This window comes from Nyctereutes procyonoides, unplaced genomic scaffold (assembly GCF_905146905.1).
Source record: "Nyctereutes procyonoides isolate TBG_1078 unplaced genomic scaffold, NYPRO_anot_genome, whole genome shotgun sequence".
NCBI classification, from domain to species: domain Eukaryota; kingdom Metazoa; phylum Chordata; class Mammalia; order Carnivora; family Canidae; genus Nyctereutes; species Nyctereutes procyonoides.
This window is the reverse complement of record NW_026575141.1, coordinates 18,867,466-18,894,109: the sequence shown is the minus strand read 5'-3', so window position 1 is coordinate 18,894,109 and position 26,644 is coordinate 18,867,466. Positions and strand designations below refer to the sequence as shown.

General features: G+C 40.0%; 1 protein-coding gene across 1 annotated transcript in view; it reads right to left on the bottom strand.

Moving 5' to 3' along the window:
* The window catches only part of DYNC1I1 (dynein cytoplasmic 1 intermediate chain 1), a 311,302-nt gene that overhangs the window by 42,857 nt on the left and 241,801 nt on the right, over positions 1 to 26,644 (bottom strand). The window contains exons 11-14 of the mRNA XM_055307612.1: positions 26,271 to 26,417; positions 22,175 to 22,288; positions 19,581 to 19,714; positions 16,011 to 16,155 (exon numbers count right to left, since the gene is read on the bottom strand). Coding sequence (XP_055163587.1) covers positions 16,011 to 16,155; positions 19,581 to 19,714; positions 22,175 to 22,288; positions 26,271 to 26,417 — 540 coding nt within the window. The remainder of the gene's footprint in view (positions 1 to 16,010; positions 16,156 to 19,580; positions 19,715 to 22,174; positions 22,289 to 26,270; positions 26,418 to 26,644) is intronic.

Sequence of the window (26,644 nt, the reverse complement as noted above, 5' to 3'; positions counted from 1 at the left end):
AAGGGTGGAAAACCATGAAATGCAGGTTGAGGTGTTTGAAATGATTAGGAAAGCAAGTAAAGCTGTGTCAGTCAGAGTTTCCAGAGCTATCTTCCAAGGAATACTGTTCTCTCAATATGCCTAGGTAAAAATGAGTCCCATATCCAGATAAATTTAGGGATCTCTGCATGCATATATACAACCCATTTCTGAAGAATAAGTTAAAAAGGCCTCCCTGCTAAAGATACTGTTCACTTTAATTCTTTCAGTACCTTTTTAAATCATGGAACTTCTCCCACAATTAAAAAATGCCTGTTTAGATTCCACTAAATACAAACACTGTTATATGTTGTAGTAAAAGGAGATGGTATAATTAAAGGTTTTAGGAAGATTACCTAGGAGGATCATGTAGGGAGAGTGGACATGGAGAGACACCAACCTCAGAGAATGGGTAATAATTTTTTCACAAACTTGGCAAAGAAGACACAGTCATTCCCTGCTCCTAAGGAACCATTTTTCCAAACAGATAGACTTTTAAGAAATGGGGGAGGGCATTGTTAGCAAAGAACATGGCTGTTCTAATTCATTACAGACCTAGATTAACACAAAATATTGTAAAAAGAAAAAACAAGATCACACACATGCGCATGCTCACATAGATACTTCACACTTCATTTTGATGGTGCATGGATTGCTAAATTAAAGAAATGACTTTAATAGTAAAAGAGTTAAAAACTCAGCTGATTTACTGATCTTTGTAAAAGGAGGGTAATTGAGGGAGAGAAAAATCAAATCAATCAGGCATAAATTAAGTTCCATAGTTGGGTGGAAGCCAAGATTCTCAAGCAGAACCTTCCTGGTTTGGTGACCCATTACACCTCTTAACGCAGCTGGGTCTGGCAGAGTGGTAGAGAGGGAAATCTGGTTTAAAAGTTAAGTTTTTAATCATTAAGGAAGGTCCTAAGTGAGGAGGAAACTGACAACTTATAAGAGACTTCTTACTTTTGACTTGGGCTCAGTTCAAGCCAATGAACCAGGGGACAGCAGAGAACACTATTTCACTCTACCGCCAATTCCACAACATTCCTCTCCAGAAACTTCCACAGAGCTGGTGAGCTTCCAGTAGTAAACACTGAGGTCTGTTTCCCCAGAATTTATGGGAGGGCCTGTTACTCTCCTTTGGAAGAGAAAATAAGAGTTTTCAAAGATTAATTGTATTTATTTTTCCTCTACAAAACTTTTATTTATTCTTTACAAAGTACTAGAAGAATGAGAACATTCTCTCAATTTTTATTGTTCCGACTTGATAAAGTAGTAATTTGTCCAATTCTACTCATTCCGTATTGAGGATAATACTGGCAAACTAACACATATCAGACACAGGGTAAAGATGAACATAGTAATATCCTACTCTGAAAAAGGGTGTGTAAATACATACTGAACAGTCAACCACATTAAAGAAACATGTAGAAACTGTGAAAGTAATTGGCATTAGAATAGACTAAGAAAAAAATCTTTACATGTGCTTTCTTTAGGTCTAGGACAAATGATAGTCTCCCCATCTTCTTGTCCTGCCATATTTAAATCCTCTTTGGGAAGTCAGGATGTGGTGGGGCAGGGACAGGTGTATAAAAATTTATGGCGCTCTGAATAAGGATTAGAAGTACTAGTGACACAAGTTTCTTAGAACTAAGAAGAATGAGGAAGAGAGAATATATCTTAGGCTCAAACACTTAAAACAGTTATAAGTGGATAAAAAGAAAACTCCAATTGAAGACACAATGGGAGAACAAGTAAACATAAAGCTAGCAGAAAGGTCAGATGAGACAATTCTGCAACAATCCATTCAAGATGGGATCCTGCAGCAGCATATTTACAAAAACACACCTGGAATTATGTAGTATCACTGGTACAATGCCAGTCATGTGGAAGTATTCAGTTGAATGCAGCTTCTACTATTATTATGATTATTATCGTTAAAGTCTTTATCATCATGATTGGGCTTCATCTACATATTTAAGTGTAGTGATGAATTGAGAGGGACGTCTCAGGAACGGTTGCAAAACTAAACATTCTGGTCAATTAAGATGCTACAACTGAGTGTGGTAGAGTTGAAGAGTGTTCATTAATGGTCCAATCAAATAAGGTTAAGATAGGAGGAGGCTAATGGATAGGAGGTGGTGGAGATAATGTGGAACCCATGTATTGCTGGTAATCTGGTGAAACAGTCATCACATGTAGCCCATTATGCTAACATTATGGGTCAGAGTCCTGAGGGGGAGGTTATATGTCTTTAGTGCCTAGTCTCATTCTTCATGACATTAAGCCACAGGTGATGAGATCCCACTTTACCATAAGCTATGATTATTATCATCTTCAGAAGAAAGTCTATTCTCCAACCATGGCATCAGAGACTGTCTTTCATCATCTGGTCCCTTCTTGTTCCCAGAGGTACCCTTTCATTATTCCCTTCTGGTCACCTTGCAACCATTGCTCCAGCCCAACTGAGACAGTTTAATAACCAAATAACAACAATATCAACAATAGCTATATTTAACAGTAAGAATTGCATCGCTACTTCTTTCACAGCGCATACTACTCTCTGCCTGGCACTGTTTGGAGAGCTTTAGACATACAAACTCATTTAATCTTCATAGGTACCCTATGAGGTAGGTAGTATTGTAGTGGACATTGCAGAGATGAATAAACTGCAGCACAGAGAGGGAGAGTAATTTTCCTGAAGTTATACAAGTAGGGTGTAAAATATCCCATTCTTCTATTTTTGAACACTCTGTTCCTTATACTTGAACACCCTTCCCTGTGGCCCTTTACCTCATGAAGTCCTTCAAACCTCAGTGTGGATGTCTTGTATTTTGAGGAGCTTCTTTAGTACATTTCCTTCTCTAGCCTCTCCTCTCCAGCTTCAGTTTGAGTTAGAATTTTTTCTTATAAACTATGATTTAGAGAGAGTCAAGCCCCCCCTTTCCTGGGGGAGATCATATCCCACAAAGCACAGACTTTCCCAAAGGCATCTTTAGAAGGAGTATTGCTGCATGCACCCGGGCTACAGTGCCCCAAAAGAAGATTGTCAGCCTGTTGAGGAGCTTCTTCCCTTGCTCACTTGGATAAATATCCTCTTGAGTGGAAGAGATGGCTAAGGATACATACTCTGGTTGCCCAGCTCTTCAGATCATTCTCACAGACTAATTGGAATCCTACTCATCTACTTCGTAAGAAAAATATTTAGGAGGCCACTCTGCTCCTGGATAGTTGCCTTAGATTTTTCCCCCCGCAAAATTATAGTTTCTTAAATATTTCCTAATAGGATTTTTAAAGCTTAACCTCAGTTTACTAATTATTATATTTCTAAATTATGGCTACGAATTTTACTGCTCAAAACCACTACTAACTAAATATTTGCTACAGTATGTCTTTAATGTACATCTTTTAAAAATCCAGGGATTATTCATTCATGTATTAATTCAATGATTTGTTAAGTGTCTACCAGATGCCAAGCACTCTGCCAGGTACTAGGGATACAGACAAAATAATATGAGCCTATTCTCAAGGAGTTCATGGTCTTACAGGGAAAGGATGGAAACTATGTAACACTAAATGCAATTTAATAAGCAAGACAAAACTATTTTTGTCTTATGTGTAATACAGCCATATTTAATGTTTATTACAATACATAATCATTTTTGATGGATTCATTTTAAAGGTAAAAACTGAAGTTTTTCCTTAAAAGCAACATTTTTACAATTTCTTTTGTTCATAAAAAATTAAAATTATCACTCTTTCCTAGTAGCTAAGATGGAAAAAAACCAAACCAAAACAAAACCAGGTATGACTGTCATCTTACACTTAAACCCTGGCAGAGGATGTCAACATGAATAAGGTAATATTTATTGATTTCACAGTAGTTGCTTGGAAATTGAAGATTATCTTTCTAATTTGTGCAAAGTCATCACCTTTCAGTCACTTAGAAAATTTTGTTTTAAGATTCTCTGTTTTGTTAAAAGACATTTTGTTAAAAGGACTGAGATGTAGGTTAGCTGCTAGGATAGATTGTACAGTGTCAAGATACATTTGAGAGAAGTCAGTGATTTCCATCAATCAAATGTGTGTCGTGAATGGTTCTTGGATGACAGCATCCCGGGGTGCTGCCCAGGAGCCACATCAAATGCCAACACATGGGTTAAGTCAGACCATCTACCTGACCAGTTAACATAAAGGAATTGAATTTTAGGGCCCCAAAGTTTTAACACAGAAAGGATTTAGAGGCTATGATCAAGACAAGCAGAAGAAACTCGAGCCCTTTGAAGACTAAAGGAATAGACTGAGCTGGCAAATGCATGAAAAGTATCAAGAACCTAAATCCTTATGAAGCTGTATCAGGACCAAAATAAATATTAACCCAATGTTTAATTGGAATCCACTGAAACTTTCCAAGCTGGATGCAATGATAAAAAGTCCAAAGACTCATAACTTGTCTAGCCACTAAGCTAAACTACAGTACAGGAAAAAAATTACCCAAAACCTCAGCAAACAGAAAAGCTGAGTGGAATAATGAATGTTTTAATCCAGCCAAGAGTTCATACTTCATTTCTAAGTATCAACTCCAGCATTTCTTGATGGATGGGAAATTTAATGGGCTAAGATATAGTAAAAGGTAAGAGTTGGTAACTCAGTAGAATTTATTCAGGCTATGCATTTTTAAAAATTATTTTTTAAAAGGATTATCAAAGACAGACTTTTAAGTATGCAGTTTTTTACTATTTTCTTAAAAACAGCCTCATTGATATATTACAGAAGGATGTTCCAAGGGACTAATCAACATTATTTAAACAGCAAAGTCATGAAAGGAAATGAAAATGGCAAAATGCCCTTGGAACAGGCAAGAAGGGGGGCAGGGCAATTTTTGAAGGAGGAGGTTTAGTGGTGATCATGGAGATAGAGATTGCTGGCAGGAAAACCACAGTTTGGTGGGAAAAGGCAGAAGATAAAAAGGATGAGAAAGAGGTAGCAAGGTCAAGGGTAGGGCATCTGTGCTTGGTTTTGTTTTTAAAAAGTTGGAGGGAAGAGCAGGTAGGGCATACAGGGAAGAGAGACAGATGACGGCTTATTGTGGGAATTCACATGGAAGATCCATGTGCACAGGTTAAGAACCTATATTCTTTCTATATCTTCGAGGCTCCAACCACACATGCCCATGAGGACATGACTGATCATTTGCTCTACTTACTCATTTGGACTCTCCCATATATTGCCTAAATGGTAAGAATACTATTTTCCACACATGGTTACACTAAGACAAGGGTCATTCTATACTTCCCTTGAATGGAGTTAAAATACAGTATGTTGATAACTGAAGTGATGAACAAAGCTCCTCTATCAAAAATGGCCATTTTAAATACTGTGCTTTAAAAAAAAAAAAGAGCCTCTGTCACTAATAAGCGTTACTTAACTCTCTTTCTAAATTAACCATGATAGGGGCACCTGGGTGGTTAAGCGTCTGCCTTTGGCTCAGGTCATGATCCTGGGGTCCTGGGTCCTGGGATGGAGCCCCATGTCAGGTGCCCTGCCCAGCAGGGAGTCTACTTCTCTCTCTCTTTCTGCCCCTTGACCCATTTGTGCTCTATCTTTTCCTCTCTCTCAAATGAATGAATAAAAAATCTTTTTAAAAAAGTTAACTATGATAATGAAACCAAAGAGTCATGTTAAAATTTTAAGATTCTGTAACACCGTTAGGTAGGTTAATTTTCCACCTGGGGTCAATGTGGCTAGTTGGTGTTCATGAACTAAACCACTCTTTTGGGTGGTTAGAAGCCCAAACCTCCAAAAATATACAGTATTACATTCTTCCTTTAGCCTTTCCCAATTCAAAAATTCAACCTGTGCAATCTTCATGGGAAATTGAAATAAAACCATATATAAAGTTAACAGTAATACTAATTTTTCAAATCAAAGAGAAATGGAGGCCGCATTTTCTCCAAATATGCTTTTTCATTTAACTACAATATTTCTGAAATCCTATGTACAGAAATTTTATGTCTTAGTCTTGATGTTTAAAATCATAGCTTCTCTCTGCATAAAAGTGTGTAAAGTGCTACTGTCTCGCTGGCAATCACATTACTTATGCAGAGTGAGTGGATATGGACTTTGCTAAAGTCTTCAAGATTACATTCATTTTGCTCAGTGTGCTAATTGCAGCATAACATCTCCCCTGGAATACAGATTTTCTGTCCTCCTATTTTATCTTTGTGATAGAAATGCAAATAATTGGTCAGTAGAATGTACAAAATGCTTATTTTTGTTGCCAAATTCTCCTGTTGTTTGGTTTGCCTTTAAACTTTGGGGGGAGTCTTTTTGAGCTATAGTTTTTTTTTTTGTGTGTGTGTGTGTGTGGACAAAGCATTATACTGCAGCTATTTTTTAAATTTGACTCCTGACTAGTTCAAAGTCTTATTTCTTAGCATCAATTATTTCTATCATTTGAAGGATCCTTTTTTATGTGATTTAACTTACAATCTGCTATGTCCTGAATGTTTGTGTTCCTCCCAAAATCCATTTATTGAAATCCTAATCCCCAATGTGGTGATATTAGAAGGTGGGGCCTTTGGGAGGTACTTAGATCACGAGAGTGGCACCTCATGAATGGGGTTAGTGCCCTTATAAAAGAGACCTCACAGATTTCCTTAGACCTTCTGCCATGTGAGGACACACAAGAAGGTCCTAGATATGAACCAGGAAGAGGGACTTTACCAGAACATGACTATGCTGGCATCTTGCCTGATCATGGGATTCCCTGCCTCTGGAACTGAGTGAAATAAATTCCTGTTATTTAAAAACCACTCAGTGTGTGCCATTTTGTTATAGTAATCCAAAAGGACTAAGACATAATCTTCAGTGTGAGGGTATCACTAACTCAATTACCAAGTAGGCTTCTACCATAACTTTTTTCATCTTTGTTTAAATTATCAGATGACTTCACATTACACAAAAAGTTTAAAATAAAGATTATCAAGGTAACCCATCATTGTCAAAAGGGTCCAAAAAATAACTACCCATCTCATTTTTCTCTCTGTTCTCCAACTGAAAATTCTTACTGTCAACAAGAATGAAAAAAACCTCAAAGCCTTGATATCCAGCATTTTTTTGATTTCTAGTATTTAAAAAATATATATTTTCACTTTGCCCTTTTTATAAAGACAAATGAGGTTACTTTCAGTCAGTCTTGTAAAAGGGACTAGTAATTATAGGAGATATTGCTACCATGTCCTTTCAATTTTATGCATGTTTAGATTGAGAAGAGGAGAAAGACTGGAGTCAGCGTTGCCAAGAGTATCAAGTAGAACCACTGCTCCTAGGAGGCTACCACAAAAGGTTATGATCAATGTGGGGTTTCAAATATATTCACAGTATAAATCTCTGGCCAGAACAAGTAGGGTATTAATTATATCAGGAAATCTGACTGGAGGATGGGACAATGATTGCCATTCTCCTGCCTGAATCCTGAACTAGCTCCCCAGTTCCCTAACACAACCCTGCTGAGAGAGGAGAGACACCTTAGAATAAATGAACCACCCTAGCAGCTCTGTAGGATGGGGAGTTTGAGACAGAACTTCAAGTTGGTTTAGAACATGGCTCTTCAAATTCTAGCAGCATGGGGATTACTTGCAGGGCTTATTAAAACACAGATCGCTGGCCCTGCTTCCAGAGTTTTTGATGCAGAATGTTTGGGGGGTGACTCAGGGAGTTTGCATTTCTAAGAAGTCCGAGGTAATGCTGCCCATGATGATCAAGGGGCCACACTTTGAGAACCCTTAGTTTAAAATTGCAGAGAAGTGATATATCCCCTACACCTGAATTTGTCAACTGACCTGCTATACAGTACATTGGGGACAGGTTAGGGACAGTTTTTCTGTTTTTTTTTTTTTTTTTTTTTTTTTTTTTTTTTTTTTTTTTTTTTAGAGAGAGAGAGTGCGGTGGGGAGGGGCAGAGAGTGAGGGAGAGAATCATGATCTGCCACCCTGAGACCATGACCAGAGCCAAAATCAAGAGTCAGATGCTTAACCCACTGAACCACCCAGGCGCCCCTGCTGTGGACAGCTTTAAATGCCAGATTCAGTAGGTTTGTGAGGACTTTAAAGAGTCAAAAAGGCCACTTTCCACAATTCCTGGCACTCTTGTAAAACTTAGCCATCACCTATGAAATGCATCTTTGATATTTAGCCCCAGCTGGTCCTCAAACTGGCACCATTCAGGCATCCTCGGGAGTCAGGGGCCTGTCCCCTCTTGCATGACCTGCAATTCCCCTCCTCTCTCCACAACATCCCACTTCCCATGGCTCTGGGCAGATCAGCGTGCCTCTGACTTCACCAGAGAATAGGGAACCTTCACACATTCCCTGCTCCCCCTTCCCCTTCCATGTAGTTAAACCCATTGGATCTTTCTCCAGGCTTAGCGGTGTCCTGCCTCTACTCCCTCCCCAACCCAAAACTGGCACCTGACAGCATCTTTCTCAATTGTTAGACCACTCACCATCAATGTCACTCTTTCCTGGCTCCTTCTCTTCAGCCCACAAACACGCTCAAGTCTCTCTGAAAGGATAATAACCAAATGCTTCCTGGGCCCAGCTCTCCCTGCTAGCCACCGCTCTGTCTCCTTCAGCTGCAGCCCCAGTCTCAAGAAGTGGTCTTTGTTTTCTCTGCCTCTTGTCTTCCCTCCTTCCTCTGCAACCAGCTCCAATCTGCCCTGGGGCCAGTGTCACCTTCTTCTTTGCCTCGTCCCCCCCCAGCCCCCCCCCACATTCCTTTCCTTCCTGCAGCAGCGGTGGCCACACAGTTGCACCCTGTCCTCTTCAATTTACATTCTACTCTTAATTTTCTCTCTGAATAAATAACTGACTACAGGTTGATTCCTGCCATATCTAGATCTTTTTTTTAAAGTCAGCTCTATGTCCAACGTGGGGCTTGACCTCACATCTCCAAGATCGAGGAGAGTTTTAACTCCATTCTCATCCCTGAGCTCCACTATTTTCAATCACCTTCTAGGAATTTCCAGGTGCCTCAGCTGGAGTGTGCCCCAGACTGCTACTTTTCTACCCCCAAACGAAGCCCATTCCTCCTCTATATCCTGTCTCTCTCACTGGTCACTGACACCACCATTCTTCCCCTCAGATGCCTAAGGCAGAAATATCACGATCCTCACTGAGTCTGCTCTCAAATCAAGTCAGTTCATCCCCTTGTCCACTTGCTGGTGTCAGACTTGTGTTCTCCTCCACAAGCTCAATATCGCTGCCACTGCAGAAATTCTGGTTCTCACCTGGCTGTCAAACTAGCCTCGTAACCGGATGTCTCAGGGCTTAGCACGCTGGTGTGGAAAAGAACACAGCTTTGAGCGGGTCACAGTAATTTGGGTTCAAATTCCGGGATCCCCAGGTTCTCACTGAGCCCATCAGGCCATTTACTTCAGCCCTCTTGTCCCTAATTCTTCTATAGAATGGGCTAATGCATCCCCCCAGGGGTTGACTACAAGGACTTCCTGGGCTATCTGCCATATGCAACAGATTCAACACATTGCCTGGCACAGTGTGCCTGGCACACAGTGTGCCCTCGATAAATTTTGGGTTCGCAGTCTCCTCCCAATCCCTGCAAATTCTTCCAGAGAAAACTCCCTAAAATTCAATTTGACTAGTTTGGTCCTAAAATGACTTGCCGTCATTTATAAAATAAAAATAAATCTGCACTATCAATATAATCTCTCTCTCCAGCCCATCACACGCATTCCAGAGTGGATCCCTTCCTTTTGGACATTTAGATGAAAATGGCTTCTCCCTTGTTGGTTTGGCTGCTGGAATGCAGCCTTGTCCTGCGTTTGCCAGATGAACTACTCCAACAAAGTTTCTGTTCAACGTGAAGCCTCCCCTGACCATGGTTAAATGATGAAATCTGAAATCTGGTGAGCTGTGGGGTGGAGGGAGGGCAATGTAAGGTGTTTTAATCCTTTCTTCCTGCATGCTGTCCTCACTAGAATTTGCAAGAATTAGCATTCTGTTCAGAATTGCAGGTGTTTTTTTTGTTTGTTTTTTTTGTTTTGTATCTCCCTTCCCCATTCTTGCTAAATTCTTATAGCATTTTCTAGGAATCTCCTTTACTACTTATTTTACTTGAACCCACCTCTCAGTGCTCTCTCCCTTTTGAGATCTTCCCACGGTGCTCTCCCTGCTTCTCACTCCATGATGAGTGGGACCCATCTGCATCCATCTTCAGCCTTTTCATGGAAAGGTCACTCTTCAGCCTGTTTCAGGTGAACCCTCCTTCTCCCATAAGCTCACCACCTCCTCTAGTGTCTCCTCAAGTAGAAACTGTTCATTACCCCAGCTATTCTGTTTCAGAAGAGTGAAATAGAGTATTTGCTCTCCAGGGTGTAGACATCCAGTAAAAAATCCTGCTTCTTTATGCGCAGGCCATGTCTCTGTATCATCCTTTACCTCTTCTGATCTCTCTTCCTAATTCACTAAAGACTTCAGCACTGAGCTCACTATTTCCTTTTCCATCCCAGCCTTGCCTTGATTTTGGCCCCTTCAAAGAAAGCCCACAGCCCACTAGCACCTTGATCTTTTATTTCCAGGACCCCATCTGCTCCAGTGAACTTCACATCCACTTGGCTTTGGTTATAACACGACCACATCCTGGACCTTTGTTGTTTGTTTGTTCATTTGGTTTTGTTTTTATCAGTTGTGAATTACTAAATCCAAACATCTTACTTTCTAAAAATCTCTTACTTTACTAGTTTCCTTCTTCCTTCCTTCCTTCCTTCTTTCCTTCCTTCCTTCCTTCCTTCTTTCTTCCTTCCTTCATACCTATTCTTTGATCTTGTAGGGGCATCCAACTTTTACTATCTCCTGTCTGTTGTCATTTCCTTTCAGCTCTAGTGTAGAATCCTTAGCCTCCAAAATCGAACATGCTTTCATCCTTGCTTCTGATCCCATCTTCTATTGTCCTGCCATCATGTTCTGGGAAAGTTTTGGCCCCAGAGCCAACTAAGTGTCCCCCTCACCCGTGACCATACGTTAAATGCTGTTAAGTTCTCTTGGAGGAAGTTGGCCCTGAAGGTTGGTGCCACCTAGAACATTCTGATCTCCCACCCAGCAGGGTCCTCCACACCCCCAGAGCCCATCTTTGCTTCCCTAGTCAGCTTTTCTTCTCTTTCATGATGGGCTGCAGCTTGCTCCCTTCAGCACCTCTGCTTCCCACTCAGCAAACTACTTCATCTCCTGCTTCACTGGGAAAACAGGATCATGTTGAGAGTTCCCTTTGCTTTCATTCACCAAACCTACACACTTGCACATATTTGTCCCCTTCTTTTCCTGTTCCTTTTGTTACAATGGAATTTAAACTTTATCCCTTGCCCATGCTAATGCATCTCATTCGCTTGAACATTTTCAGGGACCTTGTTCTGTCTTATACTCGCAGTTTTTCTACTCTTTGTCTTTACTCTTTACTCTTTGTCAACAGCAACATCCTCAAGAGTCTCTACAATCTTAAAAAAAAAAAAAAGGAAGAAACTCCTTCTACCTCCCATCTTCCTCTCCTCATAGTCAAACTTCTTGATTTTTCTTCAGGGCTTCTTGCTTTCCACTTACTCCTTAACCCATTGTTATTTCTGTCCCCTCCTCAGCATACCGGCTGAGCAGTACTTGCCATGGGCACAGTGAAGCTACTAAATACAGTGGACATATTTCAGTCTTGACGACACTTTCTTTTTTTTTTTTTTTTTAAATTTTTATTTATTTATGATAGAGAGAGGCAGAGACACAGGCAGAGGGAGAAGCAGGCTCCATGCACCGGGAGCCCGACGTGGGATTCGATCCCGGGTCTCCAGGATCGCGCCCTGGGCCAAAGGCAGGCGCTAAACCGCTGCGCCACCCAGGGATCCCTTGACGACACTTTCATGATGTATTTGTTACTATTGCTCACTCCCTTCTCTTTTGTTTTTGTTTTTTTTTTTTTGGTTTTATATTATAGGAAATTTCCAACATACTCAGAAATAGAATAGTATCAATATCCAGCTTCAATATTTATCAGTACTTGCACAATCTAATTCATCTATGTCCACATGCTCTCCCTTCGCAACTGATTATTTTGAAGCAAATCTCTGACATCCTAGGATTTCTTCTGTAAAATTTCAGTGTCTCTAAAAGGTAAAACCACTTAAAATGATCAAAATATAATTGTCACACCGAAGAATAATAATTCATATATATATATTCAAATATCTAGTCAATTTTTCGATTTTCCTAACAGCCTTCTACTTTTTTTTAAAGGGTTGCTTATCTGGATCAGGATCTACATAGGATTCATATTTTAAGATTGGTTGAAATGTCTCAAGTATTGTTTCATTCTATTTTGTTTTGATATGTAGTTTCCACCTTCATTTCCATTTTTTCTTTGAAAAAAAAAATGGGTTTTATTGTAGAAATGAGATCCGCTGTCCCACAGATTTCTCCATGACCTTGACTTGGCTGATTCTATCCCTGTAGTATATAATATTTTGCATCTTTATCTCCTATTCCCTCTAAATTCAGAGATCTGGTGGATTGATAGGATTTTAATTTGATTTGGGGGACAAGCCTACTTGAAAACATAGAAGGCTATGAAAGTTGTTTCTATTTTTAGAATGCTATCAGTAATAATCACTACCTAATATTCAATCCTATCTTTCTGTATTAGCTGCATTTTTTCTATAAGGAAAAACAAACCCTCATCAATTATTTAGTAGCACTGATGTACAAATCATATAGAAAAGACAGAACAAATGTTTAACACTTTCAGAATAAATAACTGATTCATTCTTTTACTTATTAGTTTCCAAAATATTGAGTTGGCTTCCCTCATGATCTCCAAAGATAACTAATGAGTTTTTTTTTTCTTTTTTCAGTATTATTATGAACTCATGAATCTATTACTATCATTGATATTCTTTGGCCTGCAGAAACTTATTCAATGTGGCTTCTAAGACCTTTGACAAGAAATATGTAGTGTTTGGTAGCTTCCTTGTTTTTTATTATGATGAAATATTCCAGGCTCATTTTACACATTTCCTGCTGCAGATCTAGAATCAGTAATTTCTTCCAGGATCTCTGGTTTCTTTTAGTGCAAGTGGTATTTAGACAGCACAAACTGGACACTAGGAGCATCATTGCTACTGGATTGGTCACGGTTTCTAGACCTTTTGGTTGAAAGTGTATTTTTTAGATTTAAAGATAACACACACCACAAATTCTTACTAATACATCCAACTTAAAATCATGATTACTGCCGAGGTCTCACTCAATTCAAGCATTTGTATCTCCTTTCAACCCAGCTAATATTACTCTTCAACGACAGGAATGCAGTCATTTATCTCATGATACCAACAAAATAGTGTCAGTAATAGTGACAATACAACCATCAGCAATGTGAGTACTAAAAGTAGTTTAAAAATTTTCTGCAGTTTTTTTATTCTTAAAATACATCTCTTTTGGAATGTATAATTAAAATACAGGATTTTAAAGTCAGAATAATTCCACACTGTAATGTTTTGCCTCCAATTTGAACCATACTAAGGTTGATTTGTTTCATGTTACTTTACATTTTTTAAAGATTTATTCACTTATTTTTTCGGGGGAGGGGCAGAGGCAAAGGGTCAGGGAGAGGGAGAAGGAGAGAATCTCAAGCAGACACCCTGCTGAGTATAAAGCCCATCCCACGTGGCGCTCCATCCCATGACCCTGAGGTCATGACCTGAACTGAAATCAAGAGTTGGATGTTTAACTGACTGAGCCACTGAGGCTCCCCACTTCACCACTTTAAAAATTTTATTGTTTTGTAACTATGTAAAATGTTTATGTGGTTCCCAAACCAAAAGTACAAAATATATTTTAAGAAGTGTGGTTATTCTCTTTCTTTTAGCCTTCTGCCTCTCTGTAAATAATAATTTTATGTTTGTGTGTCCTTCCAACCTTTAAAAATATACAAATAAATATTAAACAATGACAACATACTATTTACACTTTTCTCCACCTTGCGTTTCTCACTTAAAAATAAATTCCTAGACATCACTCCATAATAGTATGAAGAAATCTGCACTTCTTCATACACTTGAATCATCCTCTCTCGTGTGGATGTAGTTTACTTTTGATTTGTCCAGAGCCCTCACAATGAATTCTTGGGTCCTTTCCAGTCTTTTCCTATTCAAGATAGCCTTTCAATGAATCTCCTTCTGCAGATGTCTTTTTTCTTATTTTTGCTAGTATACTTTTGGCATAGATTCCTAGAAGCAAGAATTGCTCTGACAATGAGCAAATATGCATGATGAATTATTTTTATATACTGCCAAATCCCTCTCTCCAGGGTCGTGCCACTTTGCACTCACGACAGCAACGTATGAGAATGGCTGGTTCTTTTGTCCCTTCACAGAGACTATATTGCTTTTGGATTTTTGTCAGTATGACAGTTGGAAAGAAGTTTCTCACCTTGGCTTTAATTTGGGTATCTCTTATAGGTGAGGTTGTTTTTCATGCAGTGGAGGCCAATTCTGTACTCTTCCTACAGACTCTCTTTATTCATGTCCAGGAAGCCACACACTCAAAAGTGATAATTTTCCCCTCTGTTTCTTGGGTTGGCACTCTTTAAGTCTCCTTTTCTAGTTCCATTTCTCCTGTTTATTTCCTAAATACCCCTCTTTTCCTGGGTCTACTCTTAACATTTCTTTTAAAATCTACTCTTTGGGGTGCCGGCTGGCTCAGTTAGTTAAGCATTTGCCTTTGGCTCAGGTAATGATCCTGGGGTCCTGGAATCAAGCTCTGCATGGGGCTCCTTGCTCAGAGGAGAGTCTGCTTCTCCCTCTCCTGCTTGTGATCTCTTGCTTTCTCTCAAATAAATAAATACAATCTTTAAAAAAATCCACTCCATGGACTATAATAATGATTTCTATCCTGACTGCTACTAGGTATGTACCTATAGCCCAGGGGTCTCCCTCCGCTTCTGTCGCACATTGCAAACTATAATGGCGATCATGAGTTGTGCATCCCAGGAACCTTACATTTAACCTGCACAATGCTCTTGGCCAAGGCGCCCTTCCTCTGGTGATCTCCATGCAGTGAATACAGTGACTGATTAGCACAGTTTCCATTCTTCAGCTAGAACTTGCCTTTTTTTCCTGATGACTCCCTGTCTCACCATCCTTATATCAAATCACATCAACAATTTCTGTGGCTGTTACCTGATAAATGGCTCTCGAATCCACCTCTTTCTCTCCATCCCAAACTACTGGTTTACAACACTGTCACTGTCACTTATTTCCCTGGACTACAGCACCCTTCTTCCAGTGACCTTTCCTTTTCTTGCTCTCAAACATGGTCAGAATTGCCTTTGAAAACACAATTAACATAGTACCATTTGCCAGCTTAAAAACCACCGAAGGCTCAAAAGACACACCCCAAGCCCCAAACCACCAGGTCCCAAGTCCCATTTCCACAAGTGCAGGTGTATGTAAGCCAGTGCTATAGAGCTCTGCGCAGTCAACGCTGAAGTGGGGAGAGGGAAGGATGGTAGTCCTGGAGGACATGTGCTGGGCAGCACTAGTGTTAGCAAAGAAGGACTTGCATTTTATTATTATTTGAATTGCTGGACTTTTATTTTTATTTTTTTTTAAGATTTTATTTATCTATTCATGAGAGAGATAGAGAGAGGCAGAAACATAGGCAGAGGGAGAATGCAGGACTCAATCCCAGGACCTTGGGATCATGACCTGAGCCAATGGGAGATGCTCAACCACTGAGCCACCCAGGTGCCCCAAACTGCGAGAATTTTAAAAATTTAGAATGTTTTCAAGTATCACTTACGTATTTTAAAATAAATAAAATGGACTGAGAAAGTGAACCTTTAGCTCTGAGGCAGACTGAATTCATCAGTAGGCTGTATACAATAAAATTGTCCCTTTGCCTAGGTATTACCAGAGAACTTAAATCAAGATATTCTTACCTTTGTGGTCCACAGTTTGACGGTCCAGTCAAATGATGACGTGACAAACAGGTGTGAGAAGTCGATTGGGCCCACAGCCATATGGCAGTTAATTCCAGTCACCGGCCCCTGGTGACCTTCGAAGACCTCCCCAATACCTGCTTTGCTGCATGAAGACCACACAGGAGCAGAATTTCAGTGACCTTTGCAAAGCAGCGACTGCTTTTAAAGAAAACAAACCCGTCTCTGCATGATTACATCTTGGTAATTTAGAAGAACCACCATGAACTACCAAAAATGAAACCACTTTCACAGTTATCTTGAGAGAAATAAAATGCTAGACTGGTTTTGATGATTAAAAAATAATATGGAGCAATATAATCTTTTTAACCTTCTAAATTTACTATCAAATTTTGTCATTTAATCCTTTTTCTAGGAGTTCTTCAAATCCTATCATTGTTGATGCAGCACCCCAATGGAAAACATACATACTTCCATCTCAGAAGCTTTCATATTTTACTTAATAAGACTGTTCTCTCCTTATGATGACATTTGGCACACATTCCATTTTAACTCCTTCTGGGAACCCCGTTGGCTAGAAAACTCTACACATCCTTGTATACCTACATTTATCTTTTCAAGGAAATTTCTTAAAGTTAACATATCTGAAAAGGTAATACTTTGCAGAAACCCTTGCCACCACAATACGATATGCATAATTAAATGTGATATTTAAAAAAACAATGTTTTCATTGAAAGAAGAGAAGTTTCAAGTCTACTGAATGAAGCTTCCATAAGGGCTGATGGCCTGGTTTCCTCATTGCCAAGTGTTTGGCATATAGTAAGTGCTTAATAAATATTTGTTGAAAGAAACCACAAGGGAAAAGAGACAAACTTAGACCTTTCTTTTTTTCCCCCCAAAGAAGCACATCTGAGAAATAGTGATCTACATTTTGAAAGTTATCCAAGAACATATGCCGCCTTTTAACTAAGCTGGGATTATTTCCAGCCCTCTGTTATCACACAATAGTCTGCACACAACCATACTCAATTAAAAAAAATATACCAAAAATGCTGTATTTTAAAAATCCATATGCATGAGGTTATAAATAAGACATATACTTAGGGATTGTGGAATCCAAATATTATGTCACTGAGAGTAAAATCTGAATTAAGTTATTAAAACATTTGGGTTTCTGGAGCACCAATAAATGTCAATGTGCTGAGCAAGGTTTGAAATCATGAGAAAATGCTGCAGCGTGTGTTCCATGTAACAGGCACTCAAAAATTATGCCCAGTGAAACTGCTAACAGCAGTTCTACACATGATCATTTAAACTGTTCTAAAGAACACGAGGAACTGATCTTTGAAGTGGCCCCTGGTGAGACTCCACTTGCTCTTAACAGCATCCTGAAAGGGTTTATAGGGTGCAAAATGAGGACCTTATTTAATTTATAGAAGTGGATTTTCACCTTCTGTATGTTAGGTGAAAAATAGAAATCCCCCTCCCACCTTAGCCCTATATGACCCATTTAAAATTACTATGAAGCCAAATTCCTGCTATTTTACAACTTTATTAAGATCTGTATTTTATATTTTGGATGGATGGGCCAATGTAAGAAGCAGAATCAAGCTCATAAAAAGGTTTGTGGTTTTTACCTTAGGTACCCTTCTTTTGAACCACACTGCAAATTCTGATCATGCTTGAAAAAGACAACAGCCACAGAACAAAAATGTTCATCATGCAAAACATTATTCACATTAGAGAAACTAAAAAGAAAAAAAATCTGAAATTTATCAGTGAAAATGTTCTGTAGCCTTTGCAGATAATTAAAGTCCCGGATTACATCAATGGAACCTATATGCCCTATTGGTTCCAATAAATTTGTGATAAAGCTGTGACTCCATATCTGATCCCTGCTCTCTCTGCGCCTTTCGTGCCACTTATGACCTTTTACCCATATTGCAGATATGTGTGCATTTACCTTGCCCATCATCATCACTTTCTTGAAGGCAGGAACCAAGTTTATAGAATGTCTGCATGCCCGGCAGCATCTAGCAGTGCGCTTTGCTCCAAGTAGGTGTGTAGCGAATGTTTGCATGAATGAACAACTTTATCAGGTCTTTTTATGCTTTCATAAAACTTTAATGCATGGTTTTAGTCAGTTTTATGGGCATAGAACTATGAGGCATCTCTTTCTACTCATCTTTAAATCATGTGAGCAGGAGATATATTGCTTGTTTTATGTGTAGAACAGTAGAAAAATCACGGCTCCTATTGTCTGAATGGAAGAATTGCATAGCTGGGCTGGGATGCTTCTATAAATCACAAAAACACAGATGTATAAGCTTGGAGTAATTTTCGATTTCTCACTAAATCTAAACAGCCTGGAATGAGTACAAGAGATGAAAAAATCAATTGAATTACAACTCCTAAAGTGAAAGAAAATTAAGTACCAAGGTGAACACAGTGAACCTTTCAAAAGGTGGTGAGGCTGCTCATTAAGTCTTGCATGCAATTTTACAATAATTCAAATTACTGGATTTAACCTGATGGTTTTCCAGGGGCATTTACCAATCTCTCAGTCAAGGCAAAATTCTTATCACGTGGAAACTTCATGTTGGTCTGTATCCCATTACCATTCCAGCCTCTCTGATTGGAGAAGAGCCCCTGTATTATTTGCCTTATTATTATTTGGGTTATTATTATTACTTCTCAATTCTCCAAATAGATGTTTAGCTCCTCACTTACTATGTGTCAGGCCCCAGGCAGAAAACCAATGATGAAATGAAGAGTTTAATAAGAGATAAATGGCAAATGAACGAATAGGTGAAATAAAATGTAATTAATGCTATTTGTAGAAGCATATATATGAATATACAAAATAGCAAATTTATCAGACGGCCTGTAGTCCAATCCCATTTGTTCTACTTAAATTTTCTCTGTAGTACTTAGCCTCTCAAGCCACACATCTCCTCGTTTATTGGTTTACTGTCTTTCACCCTCAACTAGAATATGAACTCCATGTCTGTTTTGTCATGGTGCTGGGCCCATGGTAGGTTCTCAGTACGTATTCCTCGGAAACATGAATGAATAAAAGGAATGAAAATTCTATGAAGCCATAAAGGAGGGAGTGGTTTTCTCTGCTCAAGAGAGTCAGGAGAGGCTTCAGGGTGGAAGGACCTCTGTGCTGGCTCTTGAAGGCTGAGGAGGAATTAAGCAGGCCACGAAGAGAGAAGAGCCAGACCCGACGGAAGAAAGTGAGGGTGGGGACCCATGCAGGTGTGGGGGGGAAGCCATAGTTGGGGCTTGTCACCCCTGACGGGTCGCGGCTGGAGCATGAAGCTGAGGCTTGGAAGGAGCAGGCAGCCAAGGGTCTTACGGGACATGCTAAGAAGCTTGGGCTTTTTTCCTCAAGGCAGCGTGAACCATCCAGGGCTCACAACGGCTAACGATACGGGGAGCGTGAGGTGTGCTTTGCATGGCTTCGGCTAAGCCTCTCCCATGATGCAAGGTGGTTCTAATCCAGAACGTGCTAACAGACTTTCGGAAATGAGAAACACGTCATCGGTAAGAAAACACAAAATCACCTTCCATGACGACAGGCCGTGTAGACCGTACCCTCCTCGCTGCCAACCACGAAGTTATTGACGTCTCCCGTCGGGAAAGCCATTCCGGTAACGGCCACAGGCTTGGACTTATTGTAAACCAGCTCCATGCTCTCCTACCGAAACACGGCGAGGTTACACTCCCTCTGGCAACTCGTTGCCATGCCAAAGATAGCACGGAAAAATCATTCGGCTAAATCGTCTGTTTGCTTTCCACACAGCGTTACAAAAGACCCCGGCTGTGCCAGAAACCACGCTTTACTGCCCCTGACACTCATGCTTCTGTGTATCTCTGGTTTCAGGCCGGCTGGATCTCATCAGTGTGCGCTGCTGCTTCTTAAGTCAGGCAGAGATGACAGGTGAGAATTTCGAAACTAATGGTGCAGAAACTAAAGATAATACTGTAATGGTTACACTTGTCAGCCCCAGGCTTTCATAAAACACACAATACCCTTGTATTTACAAACATTTTCGGAATCAATTGTTCGTGAGAATACACGTGAATTAATATCAGACGTACTAAGCACGTTTGTCAAAGCAAGAGTTTGTGTCCTCCGTGGACTAAAACCAGAAAGTTGTCACTCAAGTCATAAAAACCAGATTTCAATGGGGACAGGACTTCATGAAGGGCAGCCATTGGGTGTGCAAGCTAGAAGCCCACAAAGAATGGTAGTGAAATAAGTCTTTAAAACGGCAAAGGAAAGTCTTTACTTTAGCTCAGATAATTTTCAAATTCGGGAATCAAAGTGTACTTTAAGAGACATTCTGCTGAATTAATGACAGTGAAGAGTAATCAAGTGTAACTAACGTCCCTAAATATTTCTGGCTGTTTACATCAAACAGCCTACTTTGTGCACCTGAAGTAATTAAAAAAAATAATTCTAGGGGATCATGTTGTTATAGTTGCTAGGGAGTGTAGCCTTATTGTGCAAACAAATAAGCCACGTCTTAGCTGAGGAGTCCAGAAATCGGCTGTGTGAGCTAACAGTTCAGGTAGTTCAGATTATATGGGCATGTGACCTGCTCGCAGTACTTGAGATCCACACTCATAGTGAGTGTGTTAGTGAAGGGACACTATGGCAGTGCAGAAAACTGGGCCACCCAGTGGTCTGCTCCATCACTAAAATTAGCAGCAGGAAACGAACAGTCTCTCGGTCACCCACTTGGAACAGAGAGGGATCAGGGTGACCGTTGAATGCTCTCGTGTCTGCTTGTCATCCATGGACATGCCATGAAGCTCTCAATCTCTGTACAGGGCCAGGAGTCTGTGGGCATGCTAAAACTAATAAAAATGGTCCTGTAGCCCCTGTACGACTGGTTTTAACTTAAACAAATACACGTTTAATCAGCCAAAAGGGCAATTAAAAATTCTTAATTAGAGGGTTCGCTCTCATATCTGTTTGTAATCTCCATGCTTTTAAAAGCAAACAACATATTGCTGAGAATTTTAAGACAAAGCTATAAAATACCCACATACAACTCCCAACTTGTATAATGGTAAAGATCAGTCGAAATAGATGGAACTTAAATAGTTAGGAGCTTATTAGCTCACCCCTCTCCCAGGCTGCCCCAACTCCAAATTATAAAAAGAATTTACTTAGTCTTAATATTCTCTACATCTGTATTTTTGGAGACTTATGGAAGGTTCTTTATGGTTTCACATAATGTCTTCTAAAATTGTGAGCCAGACATTCTAGGGTCGTTAATCCAGGAAAGGGAATAGAATTAAAACTGAGAATTATCTCCTAGATATCATTATAATTTTCTTGATGTTATCTCACATTTTTGTCAAAGTCTTAATAATAAACCTTTCTCTGTGTTTTTAGTTGGAGGACAATGAAATTACTTTTTTCCTCATAAAGAAATGTGGACAGAGTGTGTCTACATGGGCATTTCTGTGTGCATGTATGCATCTTGCATATAGATTCTGAAAGTTGCATTTAGATGCCTCCCCCCCAAGTGGTCTCTTCCCTTCATGCTTCTTTGTTTTCCATAACTGTAATCAGTAGTGGTTTGGAAATTATGGAACTTTTGCATTTTCAACTTCTCATTTGTTGAGTAAGGAATGGCAGGAGCCATCCTAACAAACATTCCAGAGGAGAAAACAGATGGTTGGACAAATTCTTCACACACACACAGACGGTCGTCTAGGCTACAGATGCAAGCAAGGGCTTGGATTTTTGTTTTATGGGGGATACCCTTCCTCCAAGGCAAGTGCCCCTAAGGGATTGCTCTGTGGAGCTCCAACTTCATTTGCGTTTAACAATGCTGTAGGGTACATAGGATTCATACCACAGGCAACTTCTATAATTACTATGCTTTAAAATGGATTATTTCATTTTCACTTGAAACTGACCTAAGGATTAACGTATTACAATAATTACATGATTTGCGGTAAAGGAAATGGGTTTTGGCTTCAGGAGGAGACTGTTGAAAGCAGGCCCCACTCTTTCAAGTGCATCCACTGGTTTTAGCTCCTATAGGATGTGAGGGTTTGGCTTTTAGGAACTGTGTTCCATTAGGCAAGTATCTCTTTTAACCAGGATGCTCTTATGTGTAGGGGAAAACAAACCCACCTGTGGAGTTGAGAGCATGTCCAGGCTCCAGGAACACATTTTGCCATCAGTAGAGACAGTGATGAGGTTATGGGCATTCTGGGTCCCAACAACATTTACACAGTACACGGGATGCTGCAAAAACGTAAACATTGAGGATCAGACGCGATCCAGGAGGAAATGCTTACATTGGAGTGTCATACACATTACTCTAAAACGAGGATTAAAGAGTGACATAATCCTACAATAATACAAGCCTCAGGTCATTTGCCACTTTTGATTTGAACCCGATTGCTTTCTAAAAGCTCTGGCAGGCACACGTAGTAGTGGAAATACTTACCAAGCTTCACCTTGCTCCGTCAGAGGCAGTCCACCAGAGCTGAAGGAAGCTGCAGCAAATGATGATTGATGGAGCAGAAGCAGCACATAGCTTGGCTTCTAAGCTCACCATGAGTGATGAAAAAAGACAGCTTTCAAACAAGGAGAACTATTGACTTTTGGAACGAGTATGTGTTACTAAATCTGGAGTTTAGTGCATTGTAGTCACAGTGCCAAACATTTGTTAACATTCTTTATATAAAGTGGTTAATATTCATCAGCCTCTTTGATTTGAGGGAGGGATACTAGTAGGGGGACTTACTGGCATGATGCACCTCATGAGATAAAATTAGGTTCTTTTATGTCACTGCAAAATCTAGGATAATGATAGATTTATTTTTCAAAATATCATTTGGGTTACTATGGAGGCTTCGATTTGGCCAGGGCCTGGAGGAAGGTCATTTCTACATCCAGGGAGGCATAGACAAGATGCTCTAACCTCCTGTCATAACTCTAGAAGGCTATCCCACTCTGTAGAATCCTAAATGTTAGGCTAAAATCATTTGCAGCTGCACATTAAATACTAAATGGAAGGTTAGCATAAGCAGAACCTAACAGTCCTGTGGGTTAGATTTTAGGCAGCTTAGCCATCATGGGCCAAACCACAAGTGAGTTGGTGCTTCTCTGTGCAAATAGCTGACAGTAGAGTAGTCTTACTCTTGATGAGTTACTGTCCATAATACCTAGCCACAATGACAATGAAACAATCTTTAATATTGGAAAGTTGGTATTATATAAAGGATGGTTCCCAAACTATTATTATCATATAAACTCCTGGTCAGAAGGAACTGTAATCATCATCTAGGGCAGCTTCTCATCTGTCTCCACCGAGAGGTGGTCCAAAGTCTGCTGAAGCACCTTTCTAAAGGGTAGCCAGATTTTGTACTGATTCTCGGGGAGTTCTTCCTTCCACCACTGGGGGTAAGGAAAGCTCAAGGAGATACTTTTAGTACTGTGCCCTCTGGGATTATACAGATCAAGTCCAAAGAATATTTATAGATGGTTGTTATATCACGCCTCTCCCCTAGTCCTGTCTTACTCAGACTACTCAGACTGATCCTCTCCAATTCCTTCACTGGTTCTTGAGTACCTGGCTTTCAGGTTTTCAATACCCTCCTCATCCTGGTCACTCCCTTTTGAATACATTATATTTTATCTGAGTTCGTCTTACAGCAAAGTTCTGAGAATGAAACACAACTGTAGACCTATATGCCGACCAACAGAATAGAGAAATCTAGGATGTGTTGAATTTTTACTTCTGTGTGATAAAAAGTACACCCGTATTTACGTATGCTAAGATTACATTTGCTTTAAAAAAAAAAAAAAAAAAAGATTACATTGGCTTTTTTGGCAGTTGCATCAGTTCTTTTCCCGGTGCCGATGGACAGCCAAGTAAACCCCTAAGTGTTTTTCACACCATGTTCCTATAGAAACTTTGAGTCAGCCTTAGTGGATATGGACAGTGGGGAGTACAGCAGGGGTCTGAAACTCAATGCCATCCTGATCAGGTCTCCAAATTTCAAGAGGACTGACTAGTGGACAATGGTTTGTGGACAATGGTTTTTCCCAGGCCTCCGGTGTATGCAGAACCTGTAGCAGTGAGTAATGAAACTCAAGGCCCCGGCTACACAGCATTCAAAGCTCTGCGTCCAAATCAAGTGTGAGAATTGATGGAACAGATTCTCACCTAAAAACAGCAGATGGTAAAACTGAAGAATGAGAAAGCAAGGTCTGAACGTTGTTGTGAGCCTGAAATCCACCTAGTGTTTTTCAGCAAGAGTTCAGTGGGGTTTCTTTGTTAACTTCCAAACATCAAAACAAAGCACCTAAGGGTGGTTGCAGGAGGGAAAGGAAAGCATCTAGAAGAATGTATAGAGCCAAATGCCTAGAAAAAGAATGTGCGTGGTAGCCTTTCCTGGCTTTAATCAGTACTACTGGCCTGTGCTTTCATGAGTAATAAAACTTGGCTTAAAAGAAAAGAGAGAGATGTAAAGAAACCAGAACAGAAGCAGACACGTGGGAATGCCTACACACACACACACACACACACACACACACACGCACGGGCATACACAATTCTCCTTAATGGAAAGGAAAAAGCAACGCCACAGCTCATTTTTCCAGTATACATGCCAGATTGTTTTTATTTATTTAAGGAATAAACTTACTGTGTGGCAGAAGGGTTTTGCTTTAATTAGGATTTCCTGTTGTCCCAAATGCATATGTGTGGTGGGTGTGAAAGGAAATTAGTAATCTGTGGTGGGCCTCATTTTCCTTAACCACTTTTGATCCTGGTACCAATCAGCCAGGCATTAGTAGAAGTTGAAAGGCAGTCACAAAATTAACTGTGCCCTTTTAGCTATGGACTCAACAAAATGCAGCAAAAGAGGGGAAAAAAAACATTTTATTTTCAAACAGAAATATGTTACTGTTTGATAATAATAGTATTTTAGTTGTGGTGACCATATCCTAAGTTACTTGACAAAGAAAGCTTAAGTCTTTGAAAGAGCTCCTGGATTTGGATTTCCCCCCAAAACTTACTGCTCTAACATTTGGATTTACAATTCTTGAAATTTCACCAGAGATGCTCAGAAACACACCAGATAAGCGCATCCAGCCAAGAAGTGGTTTCACACTACTTGAGCAAACACCTGCATCAAACCGTCTTCTCCTGGGTCACAATTTTCTGTTATTAGTTTGGAGAAATGGGGTAGGCAAGAGCAATTTTCCAAGATTCCCAAGAAGTAGTTTCACCTGCATATGTCTTAGGCCCAAGTCAATCAGAATTAAGGTTGACTTGGTATTTGTCATTTCCCATTGTCAGTCTCACAAGGGTGGAAGAATTTTCCTCTTCATGGTCTTAGCTAAATCAGCTAGCAGTCCTTTTTTAAAGCTAGAATGGTTTTGAGGCCAGCAGATGGAACAAATGAGGCAACCACATTAAGGAAATTGAAACAATAGTAGAGCTGTATCCTTGGGCATAATTTGGGCATTTCAGAGAAAGAACATCAGTTACTCTGAATGTCAAGGTAGCAAGGATTGATGGAGACATGCCTGTCTTCTCATTCCTCCTTAACAACTGCTAAACACACCTGTCATTCTCTTAAAGGAAATGACAGAGTAGTTGTCTTATGAACACTATACTGAACCTCTTCTGCTAAATTGTGGGTAATGGTTTTGAGATGTTGACTTTTAACCCCAGGGATTATATTGTCACTGTAGACTTTACCATTGAGACTTACAACCATGCATTCCAGAATTTAAAGCCATAGCACTCCCTCAAATCACAGATGGAAAAGGACCGTTGGCAAAAATCCTATATGCCATCCCTAGACACAAAATGCTTACTCTCCTTGGCCTGTTTGAAAATACGAGTTGTCATGTTATAATGGAAACACAAAGGGTTTCTTTACAATAAATTCACAGATACCTCTGTCAAAGTTTCTCCCTGTGTCCTTTTTTTTTTTTTAGTTTCAATCCATCCCCACCTCTCCAATGGACTTTGGTGTATCCAGAGAGCTCCTTTCTATGGGCTAAAACTTGTAGATCATTAAGAGATTTCTCTAAACCCAGTGTTTCCTTCACCTACTTTTCACTTGACTTTATTTTGGTCAGTCAGGATACAATCACTATAAATCACATGCTTCTCACTTGGAGTTATTGACCACATGTGTACTTGTGTCAGTTATCCCCTTTCAGGGCTTGGGTGGCTGGAAGAGAAATGACAAAGTCGACTTACAGTGTGTGCAGCAGCTGACAAGGGTGTCCTCTGTACTGGTGTCCTTCGATGACTGCGATTATCCCACAGGACAATCTGGCCTGAGTAAGTACCACCAACCACCAAGTTGGGATGGAAACGAGCGAAGCACACTGACATCACAGATGACTGGGAGGAGAAAGGGGAGAAACGTGTACTGTGAAATGGTTGGAGAAGGCTTGTTTCTTCCTGGAGAGAAAACAGTTCATCACATCAACTCAACACATCCTGGAAAACACAAAGCAATTGTTAAATGCATAGTTAGTAGAATATTTTCTATGTAGACACAGACTTTTCCCTTGAGGGGTTGGTCAATGGTTACCCTTTAGAACTTGAAATTTGACATCCTGGCCACG